The sequence below is a fragment of the Mauremys mutica genome, chromosome 9, assembly GCF_020497125.1.
Source record: "Mauremys mutica isolate MM-2020 ecotype Southern chromosome 9, ASM2049712v1, whole genome shotgun sequence".
Taxonomy (NCBI): Eukaryota; Metazoa; Chordata; order Testudines; family Geoemydidae; genus Mauremys; species Mauremys mutica.
Window position 1 is genome coordinate 18,764,016 of NC_059080.1, and position 25,406 is coordinate 18,789,421.

Consider the following 25,406-nt stretch of genomic DNA (forward strand, 5'->3'; position numbering starts at 1 on the left):
ACTGAATAGTGGGTTAAAAAGCACTTCTGCCAATGTATGTAAGGGCATTTCAAAGAGAAGTATAATTAAAACTTAATAATGGAAATATGCTTAAACCCCTGTGTGTCTCTTGATTTTTCTCTAAAGTTCATATAGTCGTAGTCGTCGGCAAATGCAGTGTGTCAATAAGGAATGTCAGTATGGATTTGTACCAGAGACAGGGGAGGAGCCTCAGGGTTTGGAAGAAACCATAACTTTCTATGAGATTGAAGAAGGAGATGAGGCTGCTTTTCCTGCTTTACCAGTAAGTCATGAGCTAGAAGTTCATTTAGAAATGTTTGCCAAAATGAAAAGGAAATCCTGTACAAATGTACAATGTTGGGGTGGGTAGTTCATATTTCCTGCAATAGGCTTTTCAGACTTGGATATGCAGCTTTGAAAGATGTGGAAGGGAGCTCTTCTCTTGTTTGCCATGCTCTACTTAGAATCTCTTAGTTAAATAATGATGAAAGCTGTAAAGAGAGATAGTAGAGATTCAACTCTTATGAATTTCCTACAACTTTCTACAGAAAGTCTTGCCACTCACCTGTTGCATCAACATCTGCATTTATGTGTGGTATTAAGTGGCAAATGGTTGTGATGTTAGAGAACAACACACTAACACTCAGAAGCTACTTTCTTCTGCAAAAGAAAATAGCAACAACCGCCAAACTGACTTTTTCCTGAACTCCTCTTTGCACAGCAAGTTTCTATAAAATGAAACCTACTACAGTATGTGAATCTCTTTGTAAGCACAAAGTGACAGAGTCCTGTGGCACCTTACAGACTAACAGACATATTGGAGCATGAGCTTTTGTGGGTGAATACCCACTTTGTCAGATGCATGTAAGCACAGTTATTCCCCATACTAAGACCAATCCAAAATGAAAAGTTTTAAATTCTGCAAGTAAAATGGAAGAATTGAGCATCCAGTCTAAGTTGTGAAGCCTAGCCCTTTTGGTGTCTGCTCTTTAAAAATAATCCTTTTATCAGTCTGCTTGCTTTTCCAAATCCTGTTGTAGGTTTAAACTAAACCAAACTGAGTGCTAAAAAGTCAAGTCAGTATTTAGCTGTCTGGGCTGGAGTTGAGGCATAAAACTGCTTAAATGCTGACAGTTGTGAATTCAGCTGTCCTGTCTTCCAGAATTTTTTTGCCACCGCCATTTTGATGTAATGAATTTCACAAACATAGTGGGATATAATTGGTATCTTCAGTGTTTAAATGCCAGAAGAGAAGGAAAAAACTCAGGATTATGTTTCAGCAGCCATACTTTAGTCCTCCTTCTGTTCTGGGCTCAATCTATGACGTTTGCTTAGCGTTCTTGTTAGCAACTTAGACACACTATTCTACAACTTCCTTTTCAGACTCAGAATCAGTAACATTTAGCAGGAGTTTGTGCATTCCATTTTCCCATCCTCCCCGTATGTTTGCCTGTAGCTATTAGTGGATTATTTCTCATGTTCAGCCATCTATTTTGTATTACCATGGTGTAGCTTTTCTGCTTTTTTCCCCAACAGCCCCCTATTGAGTTTAGACAGGACATACATATGTGAAAGTCTAGTTGCCCTATATGTGGTAACTTTATCTCACTGACCACGTCTCATCCAGTATTCTATAAAATTATTACATTGCAGCTCCATGTCTGCCACAGGAAGCTAAAGCCCAGTTGCCATCGGAAAGCTGTTGACTCTCTTGTTTGTTATGCAGCAGTAGCGTTTGCAGATTCAGTGTAATGAAAAACAGCTTCTGCCCAAGCCAGCGTTAATATAATTTGTAAATCTGGATTCACCAAAGCTTTTTCTGTGAGCAGTGTGGCACAGTTCTAGGCCTCTTGTTCTGAGTCCCAGGCTAGTGCCAAACCACTGACCATCATTCCTCTGATCAGTAACCAGGCAGTATTGAAGAGGGTGAGTCACTAAGTTTGTGAGCTCTGAGTCACAAAGTGAATGACTCGCTATAAAGGCAGCACTGGCTTTGAGTCCTGCTACATTTCAGCTGGGAGAAAAGGGAGCAGGTTCCGTAACCACCAGGAAGGTTTCAGGGTGGGATATCTCAGATCTCGTCAATGGCGAGTGACACAAACACACGCTAGTTTCAACTATTAACACTGAATTAAATTCACATGAACCTCAAACTCTGCTATTCCATTTTATGTTAATCTAATATAGCTCTTAGGTGAGAGTGAAACAACTTGTATTATGATCCAGCCTGGAGACCCCAATTAGGGATCAGGGCCATTTATACTAGGCATTATATAAACACAGAGGGAGAAGTTAGTCTATGTATATTACAAGAGACACCTGGTGGATACAACACAGAGGGAGCACAAGGTACCAATGAGATCATTGTATGTGTAATAAATAGTGTTTACAGCAAAATTGTTTTGCCAAATCTGGTTTCAGGATGGTGAGAGAGCCTGCCCTATGGCGAGTTCACTTTGTTCTAATAAAACACATTTTATCTTGTTTCCTAGAGTCAGGGTAGTCCTGCCCCAATAGTCCCTGCCCCTGCAGGATTCTGGGTAGCTAGAAGAGGCCCAAGCCCCATTCCACCCAGCAAACAGACTCTGAATTCCTCAGAGGAGGAAGTCGATGAACCAAGTGATAACGGTAAGTTCTAAATTAATCCAGAATCTCCATTTTTGTGTATTCCCGTTCAATGTTTGTGCAGCCTGCAAAAGCAGATCCCTTTAGCTCTGCTGCTGATCCATGTTGCCTTACAGTGATGTTCACTGAGTATGCAGATGCCTTCCATTTTTCTCTTGGGAAGCCCAGCTTTAGGGCAAACATCTATTTCAAGTACTTTGAGGCGTTGCACATGTTCATGCTTCTGTTTTTCATTGCATGGCAAAAGGTGTTAATCCATTTCATTTAATGGTTTGCCAGACTAGTGCTGATGTGACGCTGCAGGTTTGTAGCAAGACAACTCATTGCTTGAAACATACAACATAGATTCCATTTGGTGAAAGTTACTGTGGCCTTTGGTGAAATGGAATAAACTAGTATTTTTATTTTCTTCTGACATTCCTCACAAAGTAATAAATTTTAGTTACACTTTGATTTAGTTTGTATATCATTAGTATGCTTTTAGCAGTAGCCTTGGGTATTAGCATCTGCCTTACTGACAAAAAGGAGCATGTCCAAGGCACCTTGATAATCTTTCTAAAAGTGCCAATGGCTCCTTTTTTCATCTATCATGGAAGCCAGGAAGGGCACCCATTAAAAATGATTAGTATTGGAGAGTGTACCAGTATAGTTGGTTTCTCATTTTTCTATCCCTTTCTCAAATGCATTGCCTATTAATTACAGTGTATAAGGAGTAAAAGGTGCATTTTTCAGATACTTCATTGTAGATCTCCTATTTATACATAAAACATTTTATAAGTAGTGACTAGAGGATGATAGGAATATAGTGTTACAGATAAATATTATTTAAAGGATTTTGCATTTAAAATCATTATGGGAATGTAACTCCTTTTGGGCGGCGGGGGAACAGTCCTGTACAGACTTGAAACACTTGTGGCTTTTTTCTCCATGTGTTCTTTACTTAACTATCTTAACCTTAACTCCTGTTACACAGCGGTGTATTAAGTCAAGCTGTAAACTTAGCACTATTTTTTTCAAATGAATGTAAACAAGGGCCAAATTCTTACATACATCTAGCTACGCTTCGTTTTGCACATCTAGATTCAAATTCGGGTCTTTGGGGACTATAGATGATGTGTTTTTGACTTTTTGGACTACTTTGTTAATGTCACTTGAGCTGTGAAAGAGCTGACCATGCAATGGTAGATGTGTGTAGGAAAAAGCGGAAACGGTGCAATGCTGGTGTATCCCATTCTAATATCTTTTTTTCTTAAGATGGCTCAACTCACTTTTGCTGGCGTCTGAAATGTAATTCTGATCTTTTCAGTGTAACTTTTTTCTGAAATGAAGCTATCCATTTCCTCTTTCCTAGGGGAATTTAATGAAGAATATATGTACACCCCTTCAGGTCAGTAAGAATTGACTCTCCCATATTACACACAGTGAATGTAAAACAATAGTTTATGATCTCTCACAAGTTTTTGAAGGATTAGATTTAATGCTCCTGTTTCAATTAATTTTGCCCATGCCCTCCAGATCCAGACTGTGAAACTCCAACAGTATTTAGTTCAGCAGAGACTACAGCAAACTTGGTAAGCTTTAGTCACTGTTTGGATTAGGCTTCCTAGAAACACGTAACATCCTTCAAAGAAATTGGCCCTGGAAGCAAGCTTAGTGTAGATGCTCAGGGGTGGTTTTTAGGAGGAAGGAATAATAGTTCCATTTATATTTCACATTTCTCCAACTCCCCTTTCCTCCCCTCCCCCCCCCCTTTCAGCTAGATAGTGAATGCTTGTCTCTGAAGGGGATCCTATTGAAATGAGACCTCATTACAGTATCATTGTAAGGTTGGTCTTTAAATCAGTGCACAGTGTTTATCAAGTATTTGCACATCCTGGTGGTGGCTTTTACAGTTTGAATTTTATTTGTAAGAGTTCTGCTCCATGTCTGTTCACACACTTTTGTGAGGAGAAGGGAGGTAGAAAATCTGTTGGTTTTTTTTTTTTTGTAAAGCCCTGATTCTTCCCCCTCCTAGTTCCATTTTATATACTACTCTCCAAGTCCCACACCAGTGTGTGCTAGCCTTCAGAGACAGGACTGGACCAGACCTTGCCTTTGACATCAGTCAGGTTGTTAATGAGCTTCGAGAGGCTACTGTTTAGTGAAACAAGGTGTTTTCTCTTCTCTATCCCACACCCCTGCAGCTTGCTGGTCCACAGATCAGGTAATCGAGTGCAGTTATAGAAGACTGCTAATTGTGAACTGGCCTAACTCCAGTTAATTTAGGGTTGTTGTGTTTTTATTTATTAAAGCAAACTGCAGGATCTTTGAGTATAGTTTAGAAAATTAAAGAATAAAACTAGAAGACTTGGGTTTCTGGCACACACCCCTCCCCCCGCTCCTTTTCCCCACAAATCTTGTGGCTTCTCTCTATTTTAAACACACGGTTTTGCTTTGAAATCTCTTCAGGATGGAGGGACAAGCTCTGTCTCACCTCAAGATGGAGTTGCTTCATACAACTATTCCCAGAAGGTAATCTCAATCATGGACCATTAAATTGCATGTGACAATGAAAAGTTGAAAAATTACTGAAGGAAAACAAAAATGAACCTTTCTGCTATAAAGAGGTAGTCTGCCTACCTGTGTTTACAGGGTTGGGGATAAATCCTACTTGCTTTATGATGTGAGTAGTCCCATTGACTTTGATAGTCCTCCTTGAGTCAGTGAGGAAGCAGGATTTGGCCTTAACTACATTAAACTTACAGACATCATTCTCTCTCTCTCTCTATCACACACTCTGTTGCTGGAGTACTTTAAAAAAAAATCTTACAGTACTGTAGCTTTGCACTTGATTGAAACACTAGAAGTGAAGTGATATTGGTGATTACTCAATTGCTGCATGAATTCCTTCAGAATATATGTGAACTCTCAGTATAGCATCCCAGTGTAGTGGATGTATTGCACTTGTTCATTTAATATTGTAAGCCCTTTCATGGAGATGGTGGAGTTTTTTGCTTAGCATTTTATGATGTAAAATGCCGTGTAGAATCCTTGCACAATATAAATATTTATATAATTTAAATCAAAAAACAAGGGGAGGAGGGGTTCTTGATAGCAGATGTTCATTATTCCATATTCTCTGTAGTATTTTTGGCCTGACTCCTTTATGCTCCCCTGAGTATCTCACCCTAAACATATGAAACTACCAGACCCAGGTACAGTAACTCCTCAATTAGAGTTGTCCCAGTTAACGTTGTTACGTTGCTGATCAATTAGGGAACATGATTGTTTAAAGTTATTTAATGCTCCCTTCTACCGTTTGGCAGCCACCTGCTTTGTCTACTGCTTGCAGGAAGAGCAGCCTCTTGCAGCTAGCTGGTGGGGGCTTGGAACCAGGGTGCCCGGCAGCCCCCTACCAGCTCCCTGCTCCCCTAAGTTCCCTGTGCAGCAGCTGCCTGCAGTTCAGCTGTGTCCCTCCCCCCTCTGCCATGTGCTTCTCCTGCCCTCTGCCTTGGAGCTGCTCCTGGAGACTCCTGCTTGCTGTGCTGGGGGTGCAGGAGAGAAAGAAGAGGGGGGCCTAATGTCAAGGTGTCCCCCTGCACCCCGCTTACCCTATCTTCCATAGAGCAGGGCTCCAGACAGAGGGAACTTGCAGCAGCTGCCGTCTCAGCAAGCTGATCTCATTAACAAGGCAGTGTACTTAAGGGAAATGTGCATATCTCCCTCCATTCCTGCTGCCTTGCAGAGTGAGTGAGTTAACCCTTGAGGACTCAGCCAATTGCTAGTTCATCATTTAGCAGTAAGGGAAGTATCCCACCCTCTGACTCCTCCATCTCAACCAAGCTTCACAATCATCATCATTGTGTACCAGTATTAAATTTTGTTTAAAAGTGTGTGTGTGTGTGTGTGTGTGAGAGTGAGAGAGAGAGAGAGAGAGAAAAGAATTAATGTAAATGAGGGGGTTAGGTTCCAGGGAAATTTTTTCTCACCAGACAAAAAAAGACTATATATATGTCTGGTGAGAAAAATGTCCCTGGAACCTAACCTAACCTCATTTACGTTAATTCTTATGGGGAAATTGGATTCGCTTAACATGGTTTTGCTTAAAGTCGCATTTTTCAGGAACATAACTACAACATTACGTGAGGTGTTACAGTAGTATTTCAAAGACGTGCATGGGTTTTTTTTAAATCAAAGTTGGCAGTCTATTGAAAACTCTCCTGGCTCTTTTGCAGGTGATGGTGAATTCTGCAGTGATCTCAACCTCCTCTTGTGTTAATAATGCTCCAGCAACAGTCTTTTCCTCCAGCACGGCAGCAGCCACTCAAGCCAACGTTACCACATCCATTCCCCCACAGACTGCAGTGCAGCCCATCCTGGTATCCCCTTCTTATGCTGGAAGGCCAGGTAGAGTGTTGGATACAAAACCATAAATTTCAAGGTCTACTTCTGTTCTTTCTCACTTCTCCCCTCTCGCCACCCAGAATACACACTGAGTTCTTCGAGGTATTTCCATAGAATATAGTTCACTTCGCTATGAATCTTTATTACCCTCACTGCTGACTTTCCTCATATGGATCACATTTTGGAGGGAACACTGACAAGCAAGGTTTACATCTCCTTGGAGTCCCCCTTCAGCAGAAACAAATATAGATGGCTCCCTAACTTGCATACTAATCTGGTATCCTGTCTTGGACAGTAGCTGGTTCCAGATGTGGGTTAATCTGCCCCCAGCATCAGGTCCCATCCTTGTCTCTGTTAGAGATTGTGCTTCAGGGCTTAAGCCAAAGTTTAATATTGTTGCCTCTTAGCACAAGTGTTTAGCCAATATGCAAGGCCTTGCTGGGTTACTGCTGTAAGGAGTTGAAATTGGTGACGTGTCAGTTATTTCTTCAGTGCAATCTCTCTTTACAAAGAATGTACGCAATGTCCTGTTTCCCTGAACACAGTAGGAACAAAGCTGACACTTTGCGTGCTCACAATTTCCAAACCTACCTTTCCAGCCAAGCAGCTCTGTCTCTGCTTCCCACAACTGCATCTCTGGATTCCTGCTCACTTCTCATTTTTCTGCCTCTCACACACACAGCTGCAACCAGTTAATGTCTCAGTCACTATACTTGCAATCAGTCCCTGGGGAAATCCCTCAGCCTACATGAGTTAGCTACTCATTGGGCTAATACCTCATGTGGTGGCTTCCGTTGTCTCCAGCTACCTAACTCCATAAAGGAGCTTAATTGCTTTTTCCATTTAGCCGGAGTGAAGGCTGGCTAGCATACCCATCAGCATTAACGTGGTCTCTGATTGCCTTGTAGATCAACCCAAATGCTTGATGGCAGCCCTCAGCAATATCCCACCCAAAGCTTTTATCATAATTCTGGATATTTTGATATCCGTGTAAATGTCTAACCCCTCTTTGAACCTTGCTGCTACTTTGCCTCAGTGACTTTCTGTGGCAGAGAGTTCCACAGCCTGACTATACATTGTGTGACGACCTACTTTGTTTGTATCAGTTTTAAATTTGTCACCTTTACCTTTTTGTCCCTCTCCCCCCCCCCTTAATTTATGAGACAAGGACAACAGAAGTTCCTTAGCTACCTTCTCTAGATCATTATTTTATATAGAGTGCGTTAATTGTATCCACTCTGCCACCTGCTTTCTGTGATCAACAATCAGAATCTTTTCAGTCTCTTCATATGAGACTTTTTCCATGTTCTCAAATTTCTGTATTCTCTAATTTCATTCACTTTCCATGGATTCTAACTTTTGCTCTAGTCTCATTCCTTTTCCCCTCTCCCATACTAACCATCTCAATTCATAGGTTTTTTTTGTTTTGTTTTTTTTTGTTTACATTATGGTTAAATTACTTTGATCACTGCATGCTTGCAGTTATGATTAACATTGCATTGTGTGGGTTAGCCACTTGGTGGGGTTACAAATAAACGTATGCAAACAAGTAGACTTTTTGTTTCAAGAGGCATGGGCCACTTGGAATCTAGTCAGTTTAAAAAAGCGTATACAGTAGTTTCACCTACTACCCCTACCCTGAACCTTGTAGTCATTTTTTGTGAGTTTCACAGTCACGCTTCCCTAACTTTTTAAAAAACAGTTGTTTATTCCATCCCCTGTGGCTGTGGGGAAACTAACTACAGTAATACTGTGCAGGGGAAGAAGTGACGCTGACTATACACACAGGCTCACATCCTTAAAGGTATTTAGGCACCTAACTTCCATTAGGAAGCCTTAAAATGCACAAAATAAACTGCAGAAATTTCTTTTATTAAGTTGCAAAGAATCCTGTGGCACCTTATAGACTAACAGACGTTTTGCAGCATGAGCTTTCGTGGGTGAATACCCACTTCTTCAGATGCAAGTAGTGGAAATTTCCAGGGGCAGGTATATATAAGCAAGAAGCAAGCTAGAGATAACGAGGTTAGATCAATCAGGGAGGATGAGGCCCTGTTCTAGCAGTTGAGGTGTGAAAACCAAGGGAGGAGAAACTGGTTCTGTAGTTGGCAAGCCATTCACAGTCTTTGTTTAATCCTGAGCTGATGGTGTCAAATTTGCAGATGAACTGGAGCTGTATTAAGGTGTTTGAGTTAATCATGTCTTTTGTCTTGACTCTAAGAGTAGGTAATACATTTCAACAGGGCCGCCCAGAGGATTCAGGGGATCTCGGGTCTTTGGGGGTGGGGAGCCCCCTCTTCGGCAGTAATTTGGCGGTGGGGGGGGTCCTTCCGCTCCGGGACCCGCCGCCAAAGTGCCCTGAAGACCCGCAGCGGGACCCCCCCCCGTCCCAGCCGCCAAATTGCCGCCAAAGACCCGGCACTTTGGCGGTGGGTCCTGCTTCAGCAGTAATTCGGCGGCGGGGGGGGTCCTTCTGCCCCAGAACGGAAGGACCCCCCGCTGCCGAAGACCTGGAGCGGAAGAAGCTCCGGGGCCCCGGGCCCCGCAAGAGTTTTCTGGGTACCCCGGAGCGAGTGAAGGACCCTGCTCCAGGGGCCCCGAAAAGCTCTCGTGGGGGGCCCTGCAGGGCCCGGGCCTGGGGCAAATTGGCCCACTTGCGTCCCCTCTCGCCCCCCTCCCGGTGGCCCTGCATTTCAAACCAAAGTGAATTTAACTACGCAAACCATAAGACAAAAGGGGGATTTTAAAAAATCCCAAAGATGTTTTTAATTTGTCCAGAAGGAAAGCTAAATCCTTAGAACAGAAGCTGATAACTGTACATTTAGGGCATGATGGCAGTTCATACAAAATGCACTGGCTAGTAGCTCACTTGTTTTAAAACTGTTGAAAATCTGACTTGAGACTGTGAATTTATTTTAATTTTTTTACATAATAGTGATTCCGTCAGTGCCATACCCATATCATGCAGCTCCCCCTCCCCCTCCCCCTGTCAGCGAGGTGGGAGATAGTGGCAGCGTTCCTCCACCTTACTCCTGCGATCCCAGCGGCAGTGATCTACCTCGAGGTAAGAGGGATTCATTCTCTAACACTGTGCTCTTTCCCTTGCATCAGCTGGCGCTCTCCTGATTTGGAGACCACTGCTGTAGGATATACAGTCTTTTTACGCATAAGATCACTTTTTAAAATTAAGTGCAACCCACGATCTACCCCACCCCTTCCTGAGCCCTGACCCACTCACTCCATTCTCCCTCTCTTCCATCCTAACTCACTTTCACTGGGCTGGGGCAGGAGATTGGGGTGTAGGAGGAGGTGCAGGTTTTGGGCTGGGGCTGAGGGGGTCGGAGTGTGGGAGGGGGCTCCAGACTGAGCCTGGGGCATGGGGTTGGGGTGCAGGAGGGGGCTTGGGGTGCTGGCTCTGGGAGGGGGCTCAGGGCTGGAGGCAGGGGGGTGGTCAGGGTGCTGGTTCCAGTAGGGGGCTGGGGGTTGGGATGTGGGCTCCCGCCAGGCAGTACTTGCCTCGGGCAGTGCCTGGTTACCAGCGCAGTGGGGCTAAGTAAGGCATGCTTCCTGCCTGCCCCAGCCCCACGCTGCTCCTAGAAGGGGCCAATGTGCCCCAGTGAACCCTGGGGGAGGCATGTGGCTCCACGCGCTGCTCCTCTATGTAGGCACCACCACCGCAGCTCCCATTGGCCACAGTTCTTCATTCCCAGTCAATGGGAGCTGTGGGGGCAGTGCTTGCAGGGAAGAGCAGTGTGCAGACACTCCTGTCCCCTCACCCCACCCCACCCCAGGGGACTGGGGGTAGGCAGGGAGCCTGCCTTAGTGGCAGTGCCGCCAGAGATCACGTTCAACTGGGAGAGTGTCCAGGATCGACCAGTCAATCGTGATCGAACAGTTGGTGACCGCTGTCCTACAACAAGCTTAACAGAGAATACCTGTAGTGAGGAGACACAGCTCAGTACAAATGATGCAGAGGAGAAGGGAATATTAAGGTTGTTTATGGGGTTGGGATATGCTTAATTTCACAATTTGGGAAGAAGCTTGTGCAGAAGTCTCAGGAGTGTGTTATGGAAGATTCAGCAAAGTAATTAACTTGTGGAGAAATAATGGGAAGCCCAGAGTAGTTTCAGCTGAGAGAGTCTTTCTGTTGTGATTTTTTTGTTGTTGTTGTTCCACATAAGAAGCCAGTGAAGAATAAATTGTTCCTGCCATCATTTTGACAGTAAAGTACAATATAGGGGAAATTCTGGCCTCATCAGTGTGACTTTTGCCATTGTCTTTAGTGGAGCCCAGATTTCATCCTATGGCTTTATCAATTGGAGTATATACTTCCCAGTATGCAGCGTGTTCATGCTCCTGTCCCTGATTATACTGATGTCTTTTAATTTCTGAAATTTACTACTGGTAATAAACATGAAGAGAACATAAAGTTTAGCATCAGCCTTCAAGTTTTAGGCAGTGGTTTGCATTTTCTGGCTTCATCTCTTAAGTGGTAATGTTTACATCAGTCTGCTGTGCCCTGTCTTCAGAATTTCCATTAACTATGCGAGATCACATTATACTGAGCAGTTTGGTAAATGACATACAAAATACTCTTTTTATGTTTTGGAGTTAGTACCTAATAAATATCTCTCTCCTTCTTCCTGCCCTCTCTATGCCTCTCAAAACAAAGTCAGAGATACATAATTCAAGAGATCTTTGCTTGCTAATCCAATGAATGGCCTGCCCTCAATCTCTGGCATTGGCAAAATGCCTCACAGTCCTATTACCCAAGGTGTGAGAGCAATGGCAAGCTGTTCAGCAGACATGGAAACCCTCTGGATGCCCATTTGTGCTGTATACAGTATACCATGTATAGCTACAGTTGGAGGCTAATGAAGCTGATGATGATGAGCTGAGACGTAATGTGTCTTGTCAAAGAATTCCTTTATCATCGGAGTATATAGGCTGGGCAGTTTAAATAAACTCCTCCCTCTTCTCTTACTTGTACACGATCCTTTGATAATGTCCTGCCTTGTCTTGATTTGGGTTGCACAGAGGTTAAGCCTTCAGAGGAAGAGACTGACAGATTTTTCTTCTCTAATCAAACTGCCTGTCCTTTTGATACAGACCAGCTGATATAAAGAACATAGGCTGGAGCAAGCTAGAGATCTGTGTAAAATGCAGGCACATGGGAGAAGAGTGTGACTTGAATTATGGCTACAGCTATACGTATGCTGGTACTGCAGCATGTTCAATAGCTACAGCTATTTCTGCCTTCTCTGACTGGCAGTGAGCACAGAGGGGAGGCTATTTTTGGCAGTAATGAAGCCAAGCTAGAGGTGAGCCGGGGTGCTCTCTAAAGAGCAACAGTGTGAGTTAGCTAGCAGCTTTATGTGTGGGGTGTTTCTGGTGTTTTTGTTTTTTGTTTTAATTCTAATAGAAAATTTCTGCTCATGGGTTGGGGTCCTCCATTTTTTCTGCTGGATTTTTAATAAACACACTGGGAACCTGGGATATGTTACATCTATGGCTACCTTGGTAACATTCCTCTGATACAGGAGATAACGATAGTATAGGCTTATACCACTGAACAAGTTCAACAGTATCCAATTCTATCTCTGCTTCCATTGAGGTTTTGGTAGGGAAAGCCATGGTGCTGCACCCAGATCTATCTTTCATTGTATTGAACAGTCTAATGTTGTTCAGGTCACACAACTTCTTGTATCTGCAGCTTCTTCCAGCTGTCCCTGAATTTCAAAGACATTTGAGTACTTTACATCAGTAATTCTGCCACTTTGGTCTCTACTAGAGAGACTGCCGTCCAAGAAGACTGAGAGCTGAAGGTGAACCGGCAGTAAACGTGGCTTTCATATTACTTATCTCAACATATTGCTATCTAGGGAAGCAACTTAATTTTTTAGGTTGTTTTCCTAATCTGGCAGCTGCTTTTGACAATGAAACAGACCTAGGGGGAGGAGTCTGCTTTAGGCAATTGTCAAGAGTGGCTCATCTTGAGAGAGCTGTTAATATAATGTTCTCCTGGTTCTTGCATTCAGGCCCCATTCTAGTGCACTGGGACTTTCAGGCCACTTGACCGTATAATATACTTTTTTTTCTGAGCTGTCCTTTGCAGCAGTTTGCCAAGTGCTGAGCAGTCATGCTGCCACATTTTGCAATGTTCATGTTCTACAATCTGGAGTGGGTGCCTCTTGGACAGGTGCCCTCTGAGGTCCTGTTTTCACTTCTTACAGTCTTGAATTTCAACTTTTTGTTTGCTTTGACCTTTTTGCAGTATATTGCAGAATCAAGCCGATGCTTGTGTCCTTTTAACTCCCATTGAATTAAAAAGGAATTGAGGGTTAAGGGTTTTCAGCACCTTGTAGAATCAAGTGTTCAGTGTGTGGAAGAGAATCTGGAGCAGATATGAGCTGAAGATATTTTCCATAGAGGGCCAGCAGTTCTGTGTTTATCTCCCAGTTAAACCACTCCACAGAATTCTTTGAGCCTTTCCTTCGGGGAAAGGCTCTGGGCTCTTTATTTATTTTTTTTAAATAGTGTCCAGTATGGATTTTAGGGGAGAAGACTAGCAATGAGTCCTATGTAGTGTTAATATTAAGTATTGTGGTAAGTGGGCATGTTGCCTTAGTTTATAATGGTTATGAAGCTTTCATTAAGGCATCCATAGGCCTGTGAGCAGGGGGTGACACAAATATTATATTGGTGCAGCAGTGCCTTTATAGTTAAGCTTGTGTCACAGCTTCTGTTTATAGGTCAATCTTTCTAAGTCCTCCAAAGTGGACATGCTTAGTTGGATTCACTTGAATTTGGTATGCCCCTGGAGGGTGCAGGGCAGCATAGGGGACCTAAATTTGAGGCCATTGGAGCCAGGGGTTCCAGAGAGACGTCTTCCCAAAATAGTCATTTTAAAACAGTTTCTACGTGGGGTGTGTTTTATTATTTATTTGCACAGGGCTGGAGATCAAACTATTGATATGACGTTGGTCAAAATAGATTCAATCTTTCAAATTTTACCTAGTATAGTGCATGGCACCCGCTAAATCTTTGGATAACCCAAATTGAGAGCAGTATTTAAAAAAAAATAGATGTTTTCTTAATTTACACTATGCATGAACCAATAGAGAAAAATGGCTAGAGCGTTTCCATTCTCACCACCATTTTATATGCTCTAAAGCTTGACTCTTGTAAGTACCCTAAAATTTGAATAGCTAATTGGATTGCCTTGAAATTTGGTGTGCCTCCATGGTAGTAGCATTCGTGATTCAAATTTGGGGTCATTGAACACAGGCGTTCCCAAAGAACAGTCCCTCCCACCCAAAGAACAGATTTCTTCTGCTGCCTTGCATTGAGTGATCTGACTGAATCAGACCTCCTGATGTCTGTTTAACTCACCCTTCAATTAACTAAGGAAAAGTTAATTACAAGCACCCACTAAAGACAAAGAGAGTTCTGAACTGAGTGACTGGAGGTTGCTACCGTTTGAGTTGTGGCTGGCAACTTGAGTTTAAGGGGAATATAATCAAAGAATTTTGGGGAGTGGGGTGGAAATTTGATATGTGAATTTTTCCTGTGAATTGTGAAAGTTTCTAGGTGGGTTATGGTTTCTCAGGGTGTTTTTTTTTTGTGTGTGTAGACTTAGATCAAACTGTTGATGTGATGTGGGTCAGAATTGTCTCAACCCATCAGTTTTTTTACCCAGGATAGTGTATGGCAGCCACCGAGTCTTTCGGAGGCCCAAACTGTGAACAGCATTTAGGAACATGTTCTCTTCACCTACATAAACGTGCAGCCTGGAAGGATTATAGTGCATATGCACCAACGGTAAGGGGGTTTCTAAGCAGCCACTTTATGGTTGCCTGGGTAGTTTTGAGGGCATATGCAGATACCACTGCCCTTGCTGAGCACTCTGTCACTGATGTTTCTAGTCAGAACCTTTCTACACCTGTGCAATAAAGATTTAATAACTCATGTTGCTTGCTACTACTGCTTGTAATATACAGGTCTGTTATATTACAACGTGTTTTTATTTTGAGGAGGTTTACTGTGAACACAGCAAAATAGTTAACTGCTTGTCTAACCTAAGTTCTTGTTGTTGGGAACAGTAGAACTAGAGACAGGATTTTGTGTGGTCGGGGTGGGGAATGGGACGAGGGAAAGGGGTTACAGCTGCAATATGCATGGGTGATAGGCAGCTCTTTGGTTTTGAGAACATCTGTATTTTACTAGCCCTGGGGTGTATGGAGAGGTGGCTAATTTATTTTTGGGGCAGATGAATGTGGTGTTTCCAAAGACATGTCATGCGGAAGTTTGTAACTGACGGCACTAATACTTAAATTGCCGAGGGAAAAGAAATGCATGTGGTGCCAAGATTGCCAGCTTACGAATTCTGGATGGTTCCTGGATCACGAGGATGCAGGAGAGGTGAAGAGTACCCCTTGAAGTGGGGCTTGCTGACTACAGGCTGCTTTGGCTTGGTATGCAAATTGTGGGGCATGATACAGACACTACCTAAACGACTATTAACTCTTGTCTATAATGCATCTTTTTCCTGTTCTCCAAAAAAAAAAAAAAAAGAAAAACACCCTAGGAAATTCAGTGGCAAAAAACGATGTCAATGAAGAGTTAATATTGGTTAGCATGTCATCCATTTGCAGAACATTAAATTGAGCAAAACTCAAATGTCTGAAAACCAGGAAATGTGCAATTAAGGTGGCTCTTGTAACCTTAACTCTTCCCTCTTTCAGCAGTGCCCCAATACATCCTGCTAACACACACACCTTTACTCTGCCAACCCCACAGTTGCTGAAATGAACAAACGCCTCACTTCCCTTTACAGCTTATTCAGTCTTATCCACAGGATTCCATCTAGCACTATTGAAGGACAAAACAGAAAAAAAAATCTGGTTTTGCTCTATTTATTTTTGTTTAACGCTTGACAGAACAGATGTGCATGTGACAAGTGTTCCTCTTGGTGTGGTTTGGTAGTCACCGCAAGAGTCAGTGGCCCGAGCCAGGCCCATGTGTTCTTTAATGGCTGTTTCATACATGCACATCTCTTTGAACGTTCAGAATCTGTTCTGGGTTCCCCTCCCCCCCCCCGAGTTAATTTAGGGTGCTTGCATGCGCACCCTCTTCCTGCATGCAACGTTATATTTATTGAAGTTGTTAAGATCTGATTATTATGTGAGTCCTGTGTTTGAGACAGTTTCTCCCTCCCTGCATTAGCATTCCAGACAGATCAGAGCCTCAAGACTGTGCTAGTAAAATTCTTATCCAGAAAACTATTTCTTGAGGTCTTGTAAAGTGTAGCTAAATTCTTGGTGACTATTACTGTCTTGTATTTATATATGAAGCTCACTAGCCTCTGCTGCTCTGTTTGGCAGGTGTCACATTGTGGCTATATTTTACTGACGACTATTCTGATTTCTATAAACTTAAAAGAGCACTGTAAACAAAAATGGGCTCCCTTCTGCATTTGCTGCTATTCCAGTGTTCCATGGACATCACTATCTTCGGTATTAGCCTGTCATTTCATTCTTCTAGTGTCTTGTGTTCTATTATCTTCACTATGTAATGGCCGCTCCATTCAGCGCTTAGAATTTATGCTTATTTTGCATATATTTGCATAATTGAAAAGTAGATTTTTAATTTACCCTAAATGTAAATGAGTCTGCTGCTAGATACTATAGAGAAAGCATTTATGTTGCTCTTTCAGCATACTTTAATGCTTCAGTAGCGTTATGGTTAACATTGTCACAGCCAAAGCCGTGTCACTAGGATGGTCCTCAGGGCATTAAACTAATTGCCTGCAGGGATGGGGAAGACTTCATGCATACGTAGAACAGATAACTGGATAGATTATGGTCTGTTTTGAAATGGCAAATAATGAGGGGTGACCATAGTGGGGATGGCGGGACTAACCATCTTTCATTCCATTCCATGGTCATGTTTTCATTCTTTATTTTAAGAAAATGTCAACCACTGCTTCTGTTCCGAATCTCTAAAAGTGAATTGAAAAAGTTCTACACCTCCCACATTTTCAGAAATGAGTGGAAATCTGTTTGGACACGACCAAGGGGCTAAAAACCCCACTTAATTTTGTACTTCAGGATTTCATTTTATTGATATTTAGGTTTTTGAGGCTGTTTAGTGTTATTTTAAAGAATTAGTAATGTGTGAATATCTTGAGATTACCTGTTTTTAGTGAGTCCATGTGGAGCTTTGCCTCCCTTTCCTCTTTGCCTGTTTTCCTGGATTGTGTGTGAAGCACAGAGAAATAGCCTCCTGATTGCTGCAAATTGCAATAAACCAAGTGCTATGCAAGTTGGCATGCAGTGAAGAACTCTGCAGATCTGAGCTGTAATACTCTCCTTTTCACACAAAGCATCTGTCCATTTCAGATAAGTGCTACAGCTTTTTTCTTTGCCGTATTGCTGTAGAGGGCTGAGAGACTAGAAGGAATTTTCACTTAACTTTGGCTACGTCTACACTACCCGCCGTATCGGCGGGTAGCGATCGATTTTTCAGGGATCGATATATCGCGTCTCTAGACGCGATATATCGATCCCCGAACGCGCTTATATCGATTCCGGAACTCCACCACCGCGAACGGCGGTGGCGGCGTCGATATGGAGAGCCCCGGAGATCGATCCCGCGCCGTGAGGACGGGTAAGTTATCGATATAAGATACTTCGACTTCAGCTACGTTATTCACGTAGCTGAAGTTGCGTATCTTATATCGATTTTTCCCCTTAGTGTAGACCAGCCCTTAAATGCAAGCTGCTAATCTGGAACTAAAGTTACCCATTTCTTTCCCTAACTCTGTGAAATATAGTCAGTGAGACCAGCCAAGAATCTCATGTTTTACTGTGGCTTCTACCCATTTCCAAAACTGCACTGTAGAATGAAAAACTGTATATTCCTGCCAGAATTGCAAATTTGAATATTCTAGACCATTTCACATTTTGGGAAGAAGAGGTATGTTTCTGAATTCAAAATCTGTTTATTCTTTGAATAGTTTTAAAGGTCATCCTCGCTTTTGGGATTACTCCTTAGTGTACCATATAATTGCCCAGGACTATATTATTGCTTCCCTGGGAATGAAGCAAATAAATTGGAAACTGGAAGTTGGAAGGGTGCAGAAAACTGGGTGCATTGTATCCTTCCAGGGTAGGGGTGTCAGCGTCTGTGTAGAGAGAGAGGTGGCATGCTTTTTTTTTTATTGCATAAAGCTAGAAGACATGGGGGAATCCTAATTCCAACTCCACAAATCTTAGTACTGTGTGGAATGCTGCCCCACCATGCTCCTTGCAGGTCCCCACTTCCCTTAGCAGCATGTATATCTTGGTAGCCCTGCAAATCTTGGTGTTTCAGAGTAACAACTGTAGAGCAGGAATTAATAATGGGTAGAGAGAGAATTCAGTTTTGGCTGTTGTATGACTAGGCCCCCCAACATGCCATAATCATATGCATTTTTGTATGTGTAGAGTGGCTGCAGATGAATTGCTGCTGGTTTCTGATAAGGCAGCTTGCAATGTACTCCCTCCTCCTGCATGCTTCCAGACTAGCATTATGCAGTTGTCTTTTCATAGTGAAAATGGAGGGAGCACAGGCCCTTGGAGAAAGGTCTGTAGTGTTCTTGTTTGCTGAGAAGATGCTTAACAGTCAAATCAGTAGTATTTTAGTGACCTTTTAGTTGTTTGTATTGCATAGAATGCAAAATTTAGTTTCATTGCGCCACATTTTGTGAAGCAGTTTTCCCCATATAATGTCACTTTCTGTTTTTAAATCCATCTGTGATGGTAAAAAATTATCGGTAAATAACTGTTGGCAACAAACCTAACCAATCTGTAATCTAGTATCTACCAATATCCTCAGATAATCGGTACATCTTTCCATACCTTTTTACTGTGATCAGATATATGATAAATTCTGGATTTCAGCTTTTGGTCATTATGATTTATCCATAGTTTTTAACAGATTTTCTCTGGATATTGTAAAAGTTTACACAGCTATCATAAAATCTTACTCGTTAGTTTATAAGTGGAATATTAGGTTTTTCTATCTCGGTGTGCATGGTTACGCATTCATATTCTGTATGCATGTTGTTGGAAGTCCATAATAAGGAACTTTCACCTCTGCTCCTAGAAAGACAAGGTGGGTGAGGTAATGTATTTTTATTGGACCAACTTCTGTTAATGAGAGAAGATTTTGAAGTTTACATATAGCTCTTCTTCAGGTCAGGTCAACACACTCACCTCTGCTGCCTAGACACAAAAGAGTTTTTATGAAATAAGTACTGTTTTACAGAAGTAAAGCAGCCTACAGCATAACCTTTCTTATCCAATCTAATTAGGACCAGGGCCAGATTGGATAATCAAAAATCCAGATAAGCCGGAAAATGGGAAAGTACATGGAGTTAAATCAACCTAAGTTACGCAACTCCAGCTACATGAATAGCGTAGCTGGAGTTGACAAAGCTTAAGTTGACTTATTGCTGTGTCTACACTGAGCTGGGTCGATGGGAGAAACTCTCCCATTGACTTACCTTACACTTCTCGTTCCGGTGGAGTACCGGAGTAGACGGGAGAGTGATCTGCAGTCGATTTAGCGGGTCTTCACTAGAACCGCTAAATTGCCCCTGGCGTGCCCCCCCCTCCCCCGGTGGATCAATCACCGCACTGTCAATCCATGGCAAGTGTAGACATACCCTGAGAGCCAGGTAATGGAGGGCCAAATAAATGGGATTCTATTGTACGTGTATACCAGCTCTTCTTACAATTACCCCCTTGCCCAAAGAAACAAATTGGTTAATATGGAAAAACATGAATTGTTAATTTTTAAATTACAAATCTTTAGGAAGTTGCTTCCACCATAAGTTTTTTTTTTTTAGGTCCACATTTTCAAAAATGACTGTTTCGGGCCTTAATTTTTGGTTGCCTGATTTGACAAACTTCTAGGCTTTGATTTTCAGAAAGTGTTTGTTTATTTCAATACTGAACCTCTGAAAATCAGGCCGCATTGAGTGCCCAAAATAGCCAGTCACTTCTGGAAAGCTAGGCCATAGTAATTTATACTTTACTATATCATCATTTTGTTTTAAGGTTTGTAATGAGTTGATGGATTATAGTCATTCTGTGAAAAGCATCATTGAGCAAACAACTTATAGCAAGACGTTAATTTTAGTTTTGGCTTATTAATGTTGTTTGTTAATGTATTACTTGTCAAAATGTTTAATCCAGTTTTTATTGTGTAAACAATCTATGCAGTTTAGCACGTGCTAACTTCAAGAATATCATCTTTGAAAGTAATTGAGTCAGATTCTGAATTCTGTATTCTAAAAATACATTCAGAAAAAGTAATGCTGTCCAATTGAACAACTTTTTTATTCATTTACGTAGTTTTAACAAGACCACAAACAGATGACTGTTTCTGAGTGAGGATTGTGGACAAAAGCCAATTATAGTATGTTTTCTAATTTCAGATACAAAGGTATTGCAGTATTATTTTAATTTGGGATTGCAGGTAAGTGCTTGTCAGATATGGTATGGTATCACCTGTCTTGACACATGCAATGATGTGTCTGAAGAGGGCTTTTAAGTGTTCTGAACTTGCTTCCTGTGCACTTGGCTATTAGTACGTGCATGTGTTCACGAAAGAGACTAAACTTACAGTGCAGGAAGTTTGAGTTGTAAAATGTGAAGCTCATAAAGAGCATCTACATGTAGTGAGTTTCATATTGGTGGCTTTATGAAGATGGATGGGTAAAGTATTGTTCTTCCCATTTGTATGGAAAGGGGAGGTAAAACATAGAGAAGTTTTAAGGTTAAGAGCCTGATCAAGTGCCTGTCGAAATCAGTGGGAAAATTCTTCTGGGCCCCATGTGTCTTGCTCAAGACAATTGAGGAAGTCAGCAGGAACAAAATCCAGGTGCCAGCTTTTGATCTCTACTCCAACAATTAAGTCCATGGTAACGCCTCACTCCCAGCTGATGCTCAGCCAGCCATGTGATCTAGTTGACTTTAGAGTTATTAATAATCGGGGTGAAACTTGAGCATTATTCCCCAGGTTTGGGGCCCCGGTGCTCAGGGTTCCTACTGACCCCCACCCTGTGATGGTAGAGGGTTCTTGGCACCTGTCAGGATAAGGACCTTACTGAATGCAATAAGACATTCTACATTATAGAAATTACTAATAAATAGAGACTAAATTACTGGCAATACCTTTTCTGTATTTATTAGTATGTGGCACACCAAAAACGGTGGTATGAGATTCTAGCGCTCAGCAGGTGGTAACTGCAGAACTAGAATTGTATCTACCCTCTCGTTCGGATGGAATAGATAGATATGTTGTGGACTAAGACCCATGCCAGCCTCTTCTGCAATAGAAATTCCTCAAAATGCCTTCTCTTCCTGTATATTCAAATGTTTAGGGGGAACAGTTTTTAATTCTTCAGGAGGGTATAATACAGTTGAGAAAAGTGCTGGTGGGGGGGAGGAGGGTTGTTTTGGTGACTTTCTGGCAGTCTGCAAAATATAATCTGTGTACAACATTAAGTGCTACTGAGGTTGGGGGGAAGCAAGTGCACACGGACCATAAAACTTCTCTCCTTACTTTGAATTTCCTAAGTATTATCATCAGAGCTATTGGCATTCCATGGTATACATGCAACAGGTACCACCGCCATCACCTGTAGAAGCTTACTCAGCATACACTGAGCCTGCCCCCATGGTGGATCAGTCAGTACCTCAGCTGTACACTGACGGGAGGAATGATGTCCGGCAAGTTCCCCTGGAAACAGCAAATGGTTAGTATTTTAGGCTGACCTTTTGTGAGTGTGAGCCATTAAGTAGAAATGGGCATCCCATTGTTGATTTACCAATTGACACAACATAATTGATATGGTCCTTTTTCCCTGCTTTGTCAACTGAAATTGCAGATCAATGTGACTAACGTGTAGCTCACTGGAGTAGTGTAATGAGACAAATGATGAATTGCATATAATGGTCACTGGAATTGATGAAACCTTGTGTGTGTAGGGAGGGTTAAAATAGAGTTCTGATGTAAAATGAGGACAGTGTCTGATCTAAGTGGGTGACAGGAAATATTGTCTTGTATCATTTTAAAAATTATTGTTCATTATCTATAGCCAGGAATAGATGCTGGGGGGCGGGGGGAAATCAAAATTGACTATGTGAACCCTGCTCCTTTATAGATTATCTTAGGGATAGGTGTCTGCTGTTTCTAATATATTACTTAAGTTTATGATTTAGAATTGCTGATATTCAGGGCTAGGTAACACCATCAAGAAACAAAAATAATAATTTTGGCTCTACGAGCTGCTTTTCTAGAAAGGACTTTTTTTCCCCAAAGCTGTGCGGGAGGTTGAGTGTTTAAAAAGTTGTGCATGATTACTCCTTTCCTTATTTTTATATATTTTTTGCTGACTTACAGCAAACCAAAATGATGCTTGTATTTAAAAAAAAAAATCCTAAATTTTCAGTACTAGTAGCTTTTTCCTTGTCGTGTTTTTTTTTTTTTTAAAGAAATACTGGAACCATGGTTAGTGGACTCTATTAGATGTCTTGGCTGTCTAAACAGCCGTTATTGCTGGCTCGCTTTTCCACTGTGTATAAAGTTACAGCACAGGTTGTCAACCTTTCAGAAGTGGTGTGCCGAGTCTTCATTTATTCACTCTGATTTAAGGTTTCGCGTACCAGTAACGCATTTTAACGTTTTTAGAAGGTCTCTTTCTATAATATATAACTAAACTGTTGTATGTAAAGTAAATAAGGATTTTAAAATGTTTAAGAAGCTTCATTTAAAATTAAACTTAAAATGCAGAGCCCCCCAGACTGGTGGCCAGGACCCAGGCAGTGTGAGTGCCACTGAAAATCAGCTTGTGTGCCACCTTTGGCACTTGAGCCATAGGTTGCCTCCTCCCTGAGTTACAGCAACACTTAGCTCAACCCAACAGTTTTGTAAGAGGTACATAGGTTTATTTGGAGTTGGGGGGTGGGGAGGGGCTGTGTTAAATGAGTAGAAGATGTCAGAGGCCAGATGTCTGGCCTCATTAAAATGTCTCTGATATTGTGCTAATTGAGTAAAAATGGTAGAAACTGGCATATCTTTGTCATAGAGCTTGCCAAAACTATTAATTGATCAATGACCGTTACACAGTCTTGCAGTTTTGCTGCAATTATAACCTATTCTATTAACTTTCTTTATCCCATATCCATCACCATGGTATCTAGTCAGAGGTTACAAAGAGGCGTTCTTTCATTTTGTTTTTTAAATCCCCTACTGTCCTGCTGCCCCCCAGAGAGGTTCAAAACGTGAGCTGCCCTTCCTCTGAGCCTCAACCAAAAGAAATACAATCAATAGGCAATGAATACGTAAACAGACATGGGACACATCTGCGAGTGAGCAGGTTGCCTTCCAGATTTATTCAAGAGCTGAGATGGTCTCCTTATCAGTGTACACATCATATGGGCATAAATTGTTATTTGTTTAGATAAGTTTTGTGTTGTCAGTGTCATAAAATTGTTTCAATTGTAATGAAGGACTGCATAAAAATGGCGAGAATGTTAAAATATGTCACCTATGTGTTTTTCAGGTAATTTCCAAAATGTAGAGCCTCCACCTCCATCCCATGGAACAGTATATTATCCAGTAGTGACAGATCCCTATGGCCCACCACCATTACCTGGGTTTGACTCGTGCATCTCTTTAGTTCCTGCCTATCATTATGTTAGCCCTTGGCATCCCGCAAATCCATCGTATGGTAACTCTTCACGACTTCATAATACTGTAAATCCTGGACAGTTGCATCAAGTCGGCTATGTTACCTCACCTAATCCTGTGTCACATTATGTACCTCAAAGTATGTAAGGCCAAGTGATGTAAACTCACTTCTTGCACTAAAGTTTTCTTGTTTTCTCTGTTAGTAGTATTGTTTCAGTAGTGGATTTTGTAGTGGCTGGTAAGCTGTTTTGTGTGTTTCATTTACATGTTTCTCTTTTGGTTTATATTAATGGTAAAACTCTGTTTAAAACTTGAGTATTGTTTTAGTAGAGTATATTGGAAAGTAAAACTATTGTATAGCGAAGAACACGAAGCTTATATTCAACTGTACATAATATACAACAATGCAAATTGTCTTTCATGCCAGTATATATAAACCATCACTTACCTTCATCAATAAGTACAATGTATGGAGGAGTTACTCTTGCATGAGAGAATGATGTATCTTACATATTTTACCAGTTTGCTTGTAATGGTAGCCTACTTCATTACTTAAGCAGGAGAAAGGTTGGATCCCAGTCCATTTGAAGAAAGTAGGCTGCTTTCCTCAGTTCTGAACAAAACATATCAGCCAGGTGTGTTCTCCAATAGTAACTACTTATTCGTAATTGTTGCTCTTTCTCTGTTTAGTTTTGTTCAGTATAGTCTTGAAGTGTTAGAAGGTAGGAGGGTTCTCGGTATTGGCCTGTTCTGCTGTATACGGCTGTATTTGTGAGAGAGCCTTGGTTCATGAAAGTCACCCTGCACAAATGGTGGAAGGAGTGGTGTTTTGACTTGCACTAAATAAACAAAAAAGCATCTAACCTATGGAAATGAGTCTTCTTTTCTGACCAAAAACCCCTCCTTAATGTCCCTGTGAAGTAGATTGAGGCTTGTGTTAAGAAATCTGCATAGGTTTTTTTTTTTATGGGACCTAGGAGACAATTGGACTGAACCTATTCCCCAAAATTCCTGCTTTGAATCGGTAGTGAAATGAGGATAACAACATCAAGGAGAAACTTGTTCTACTGCCAAAAAGCCAGTGTAGTACAAAACTACTTCTGTTGCTTTTCAGATCGTAGTCCAAGGAAGCATTGCTGTACAAAAGGATACTTTTCTTTGTCATACTCATTGAAGACTGTTGTATGCATGTGACACACATGCTCTCTCTTACACTTAGTTCCCTGTGGTAGGGGGTCTACCCCACACAGTCGGTGAAAGGCTTAATGTGGGCTTGAGAGGCCAGCTACCCACCTGGTTGCACCTGGAGGCTAAGCAAGGCCTCATTAAATATGAAGCCCAGCTGGGGAGGAGCTGGGTAGTGCTGTAAAGAGAGGCAGCCTGAAGCAGAAAGAGGCTGCAGGGAGAAAGGGAAGAACTCTGCGTCTCTCTTGGTAATGAGAGGGGAAAGACCTGCAGGAATAAGGGAGCTCCTGCAGGGTAAGGAGGAAGACCAGGGAGTGCTACCTGAAAGACACAGGACTGGAGCAAGCTCCTGTGGCTGATCCTGACACAAGGACAGGAACTGGGCCTCTGGGGAGAAACCCTGGGTGATGCTGTTCATTACAGAGTCCAGAAAGGGGTAGCGGAAAAGGCTTGAGGGAAGGCTAATAGTA

At 41.9% G+C, this 25,406-nt stretch overlaps 1 protein-coding gene across 1 annotated transcript in view; it reads left to right on the top strand.

The window, feature by feature from the left end:
* Window positions 1-24,605, top strand: part of ALG13 (ALG13 UDP-N-acetylglucosaminyltransferase subunit) — a 60,643-nt gene extending 36,038 nt beyond the window's left edge. The window contains exons 19-28 of the mRNA XM_045030553.1: window positions 127-283; window positions 2,493-2,628; window positions 3,977-4,012; window positions 4,141-4,196; window positions 5,074-5,136; window positions 6,840-7,011; window positions 9,944-10,072; window positions 20,492-20,532; window positions 21,637-21,814; window positions 23,624-24,605. Of these exons, the coding sequence (XP_044886488.1) occupies window positions 127-283; window positions 2,493-2,628; window positions 3,977-4,012; window positions 4,141-4,196; window positions 5,074-5,136; window positions 6,840-7,011; window positions 9,944-10,072; window positions 20,492-20,532; window positions 21,637-21,814; window positions 23,624-23,898 (1,243 nt within the window). The 3' untranslated portion in view covers window positions 23,899-24,605. The remainder of the gene's footprint in view (window positions 1-126; window positions 284-2,492; window positions 2,629-3,976; window positions 4,013-4,140; window positions 4,197-5,073; window positions 5,137-6,839; window positions 7,012-9,943; window positions 10,073-20,491; window positions 20,533-21,636; window positions 21,815-23,623) is intronic.
* The last annotated feature ends 801 nt before the right edge of the window (window positions 24,606-25,406 follow it).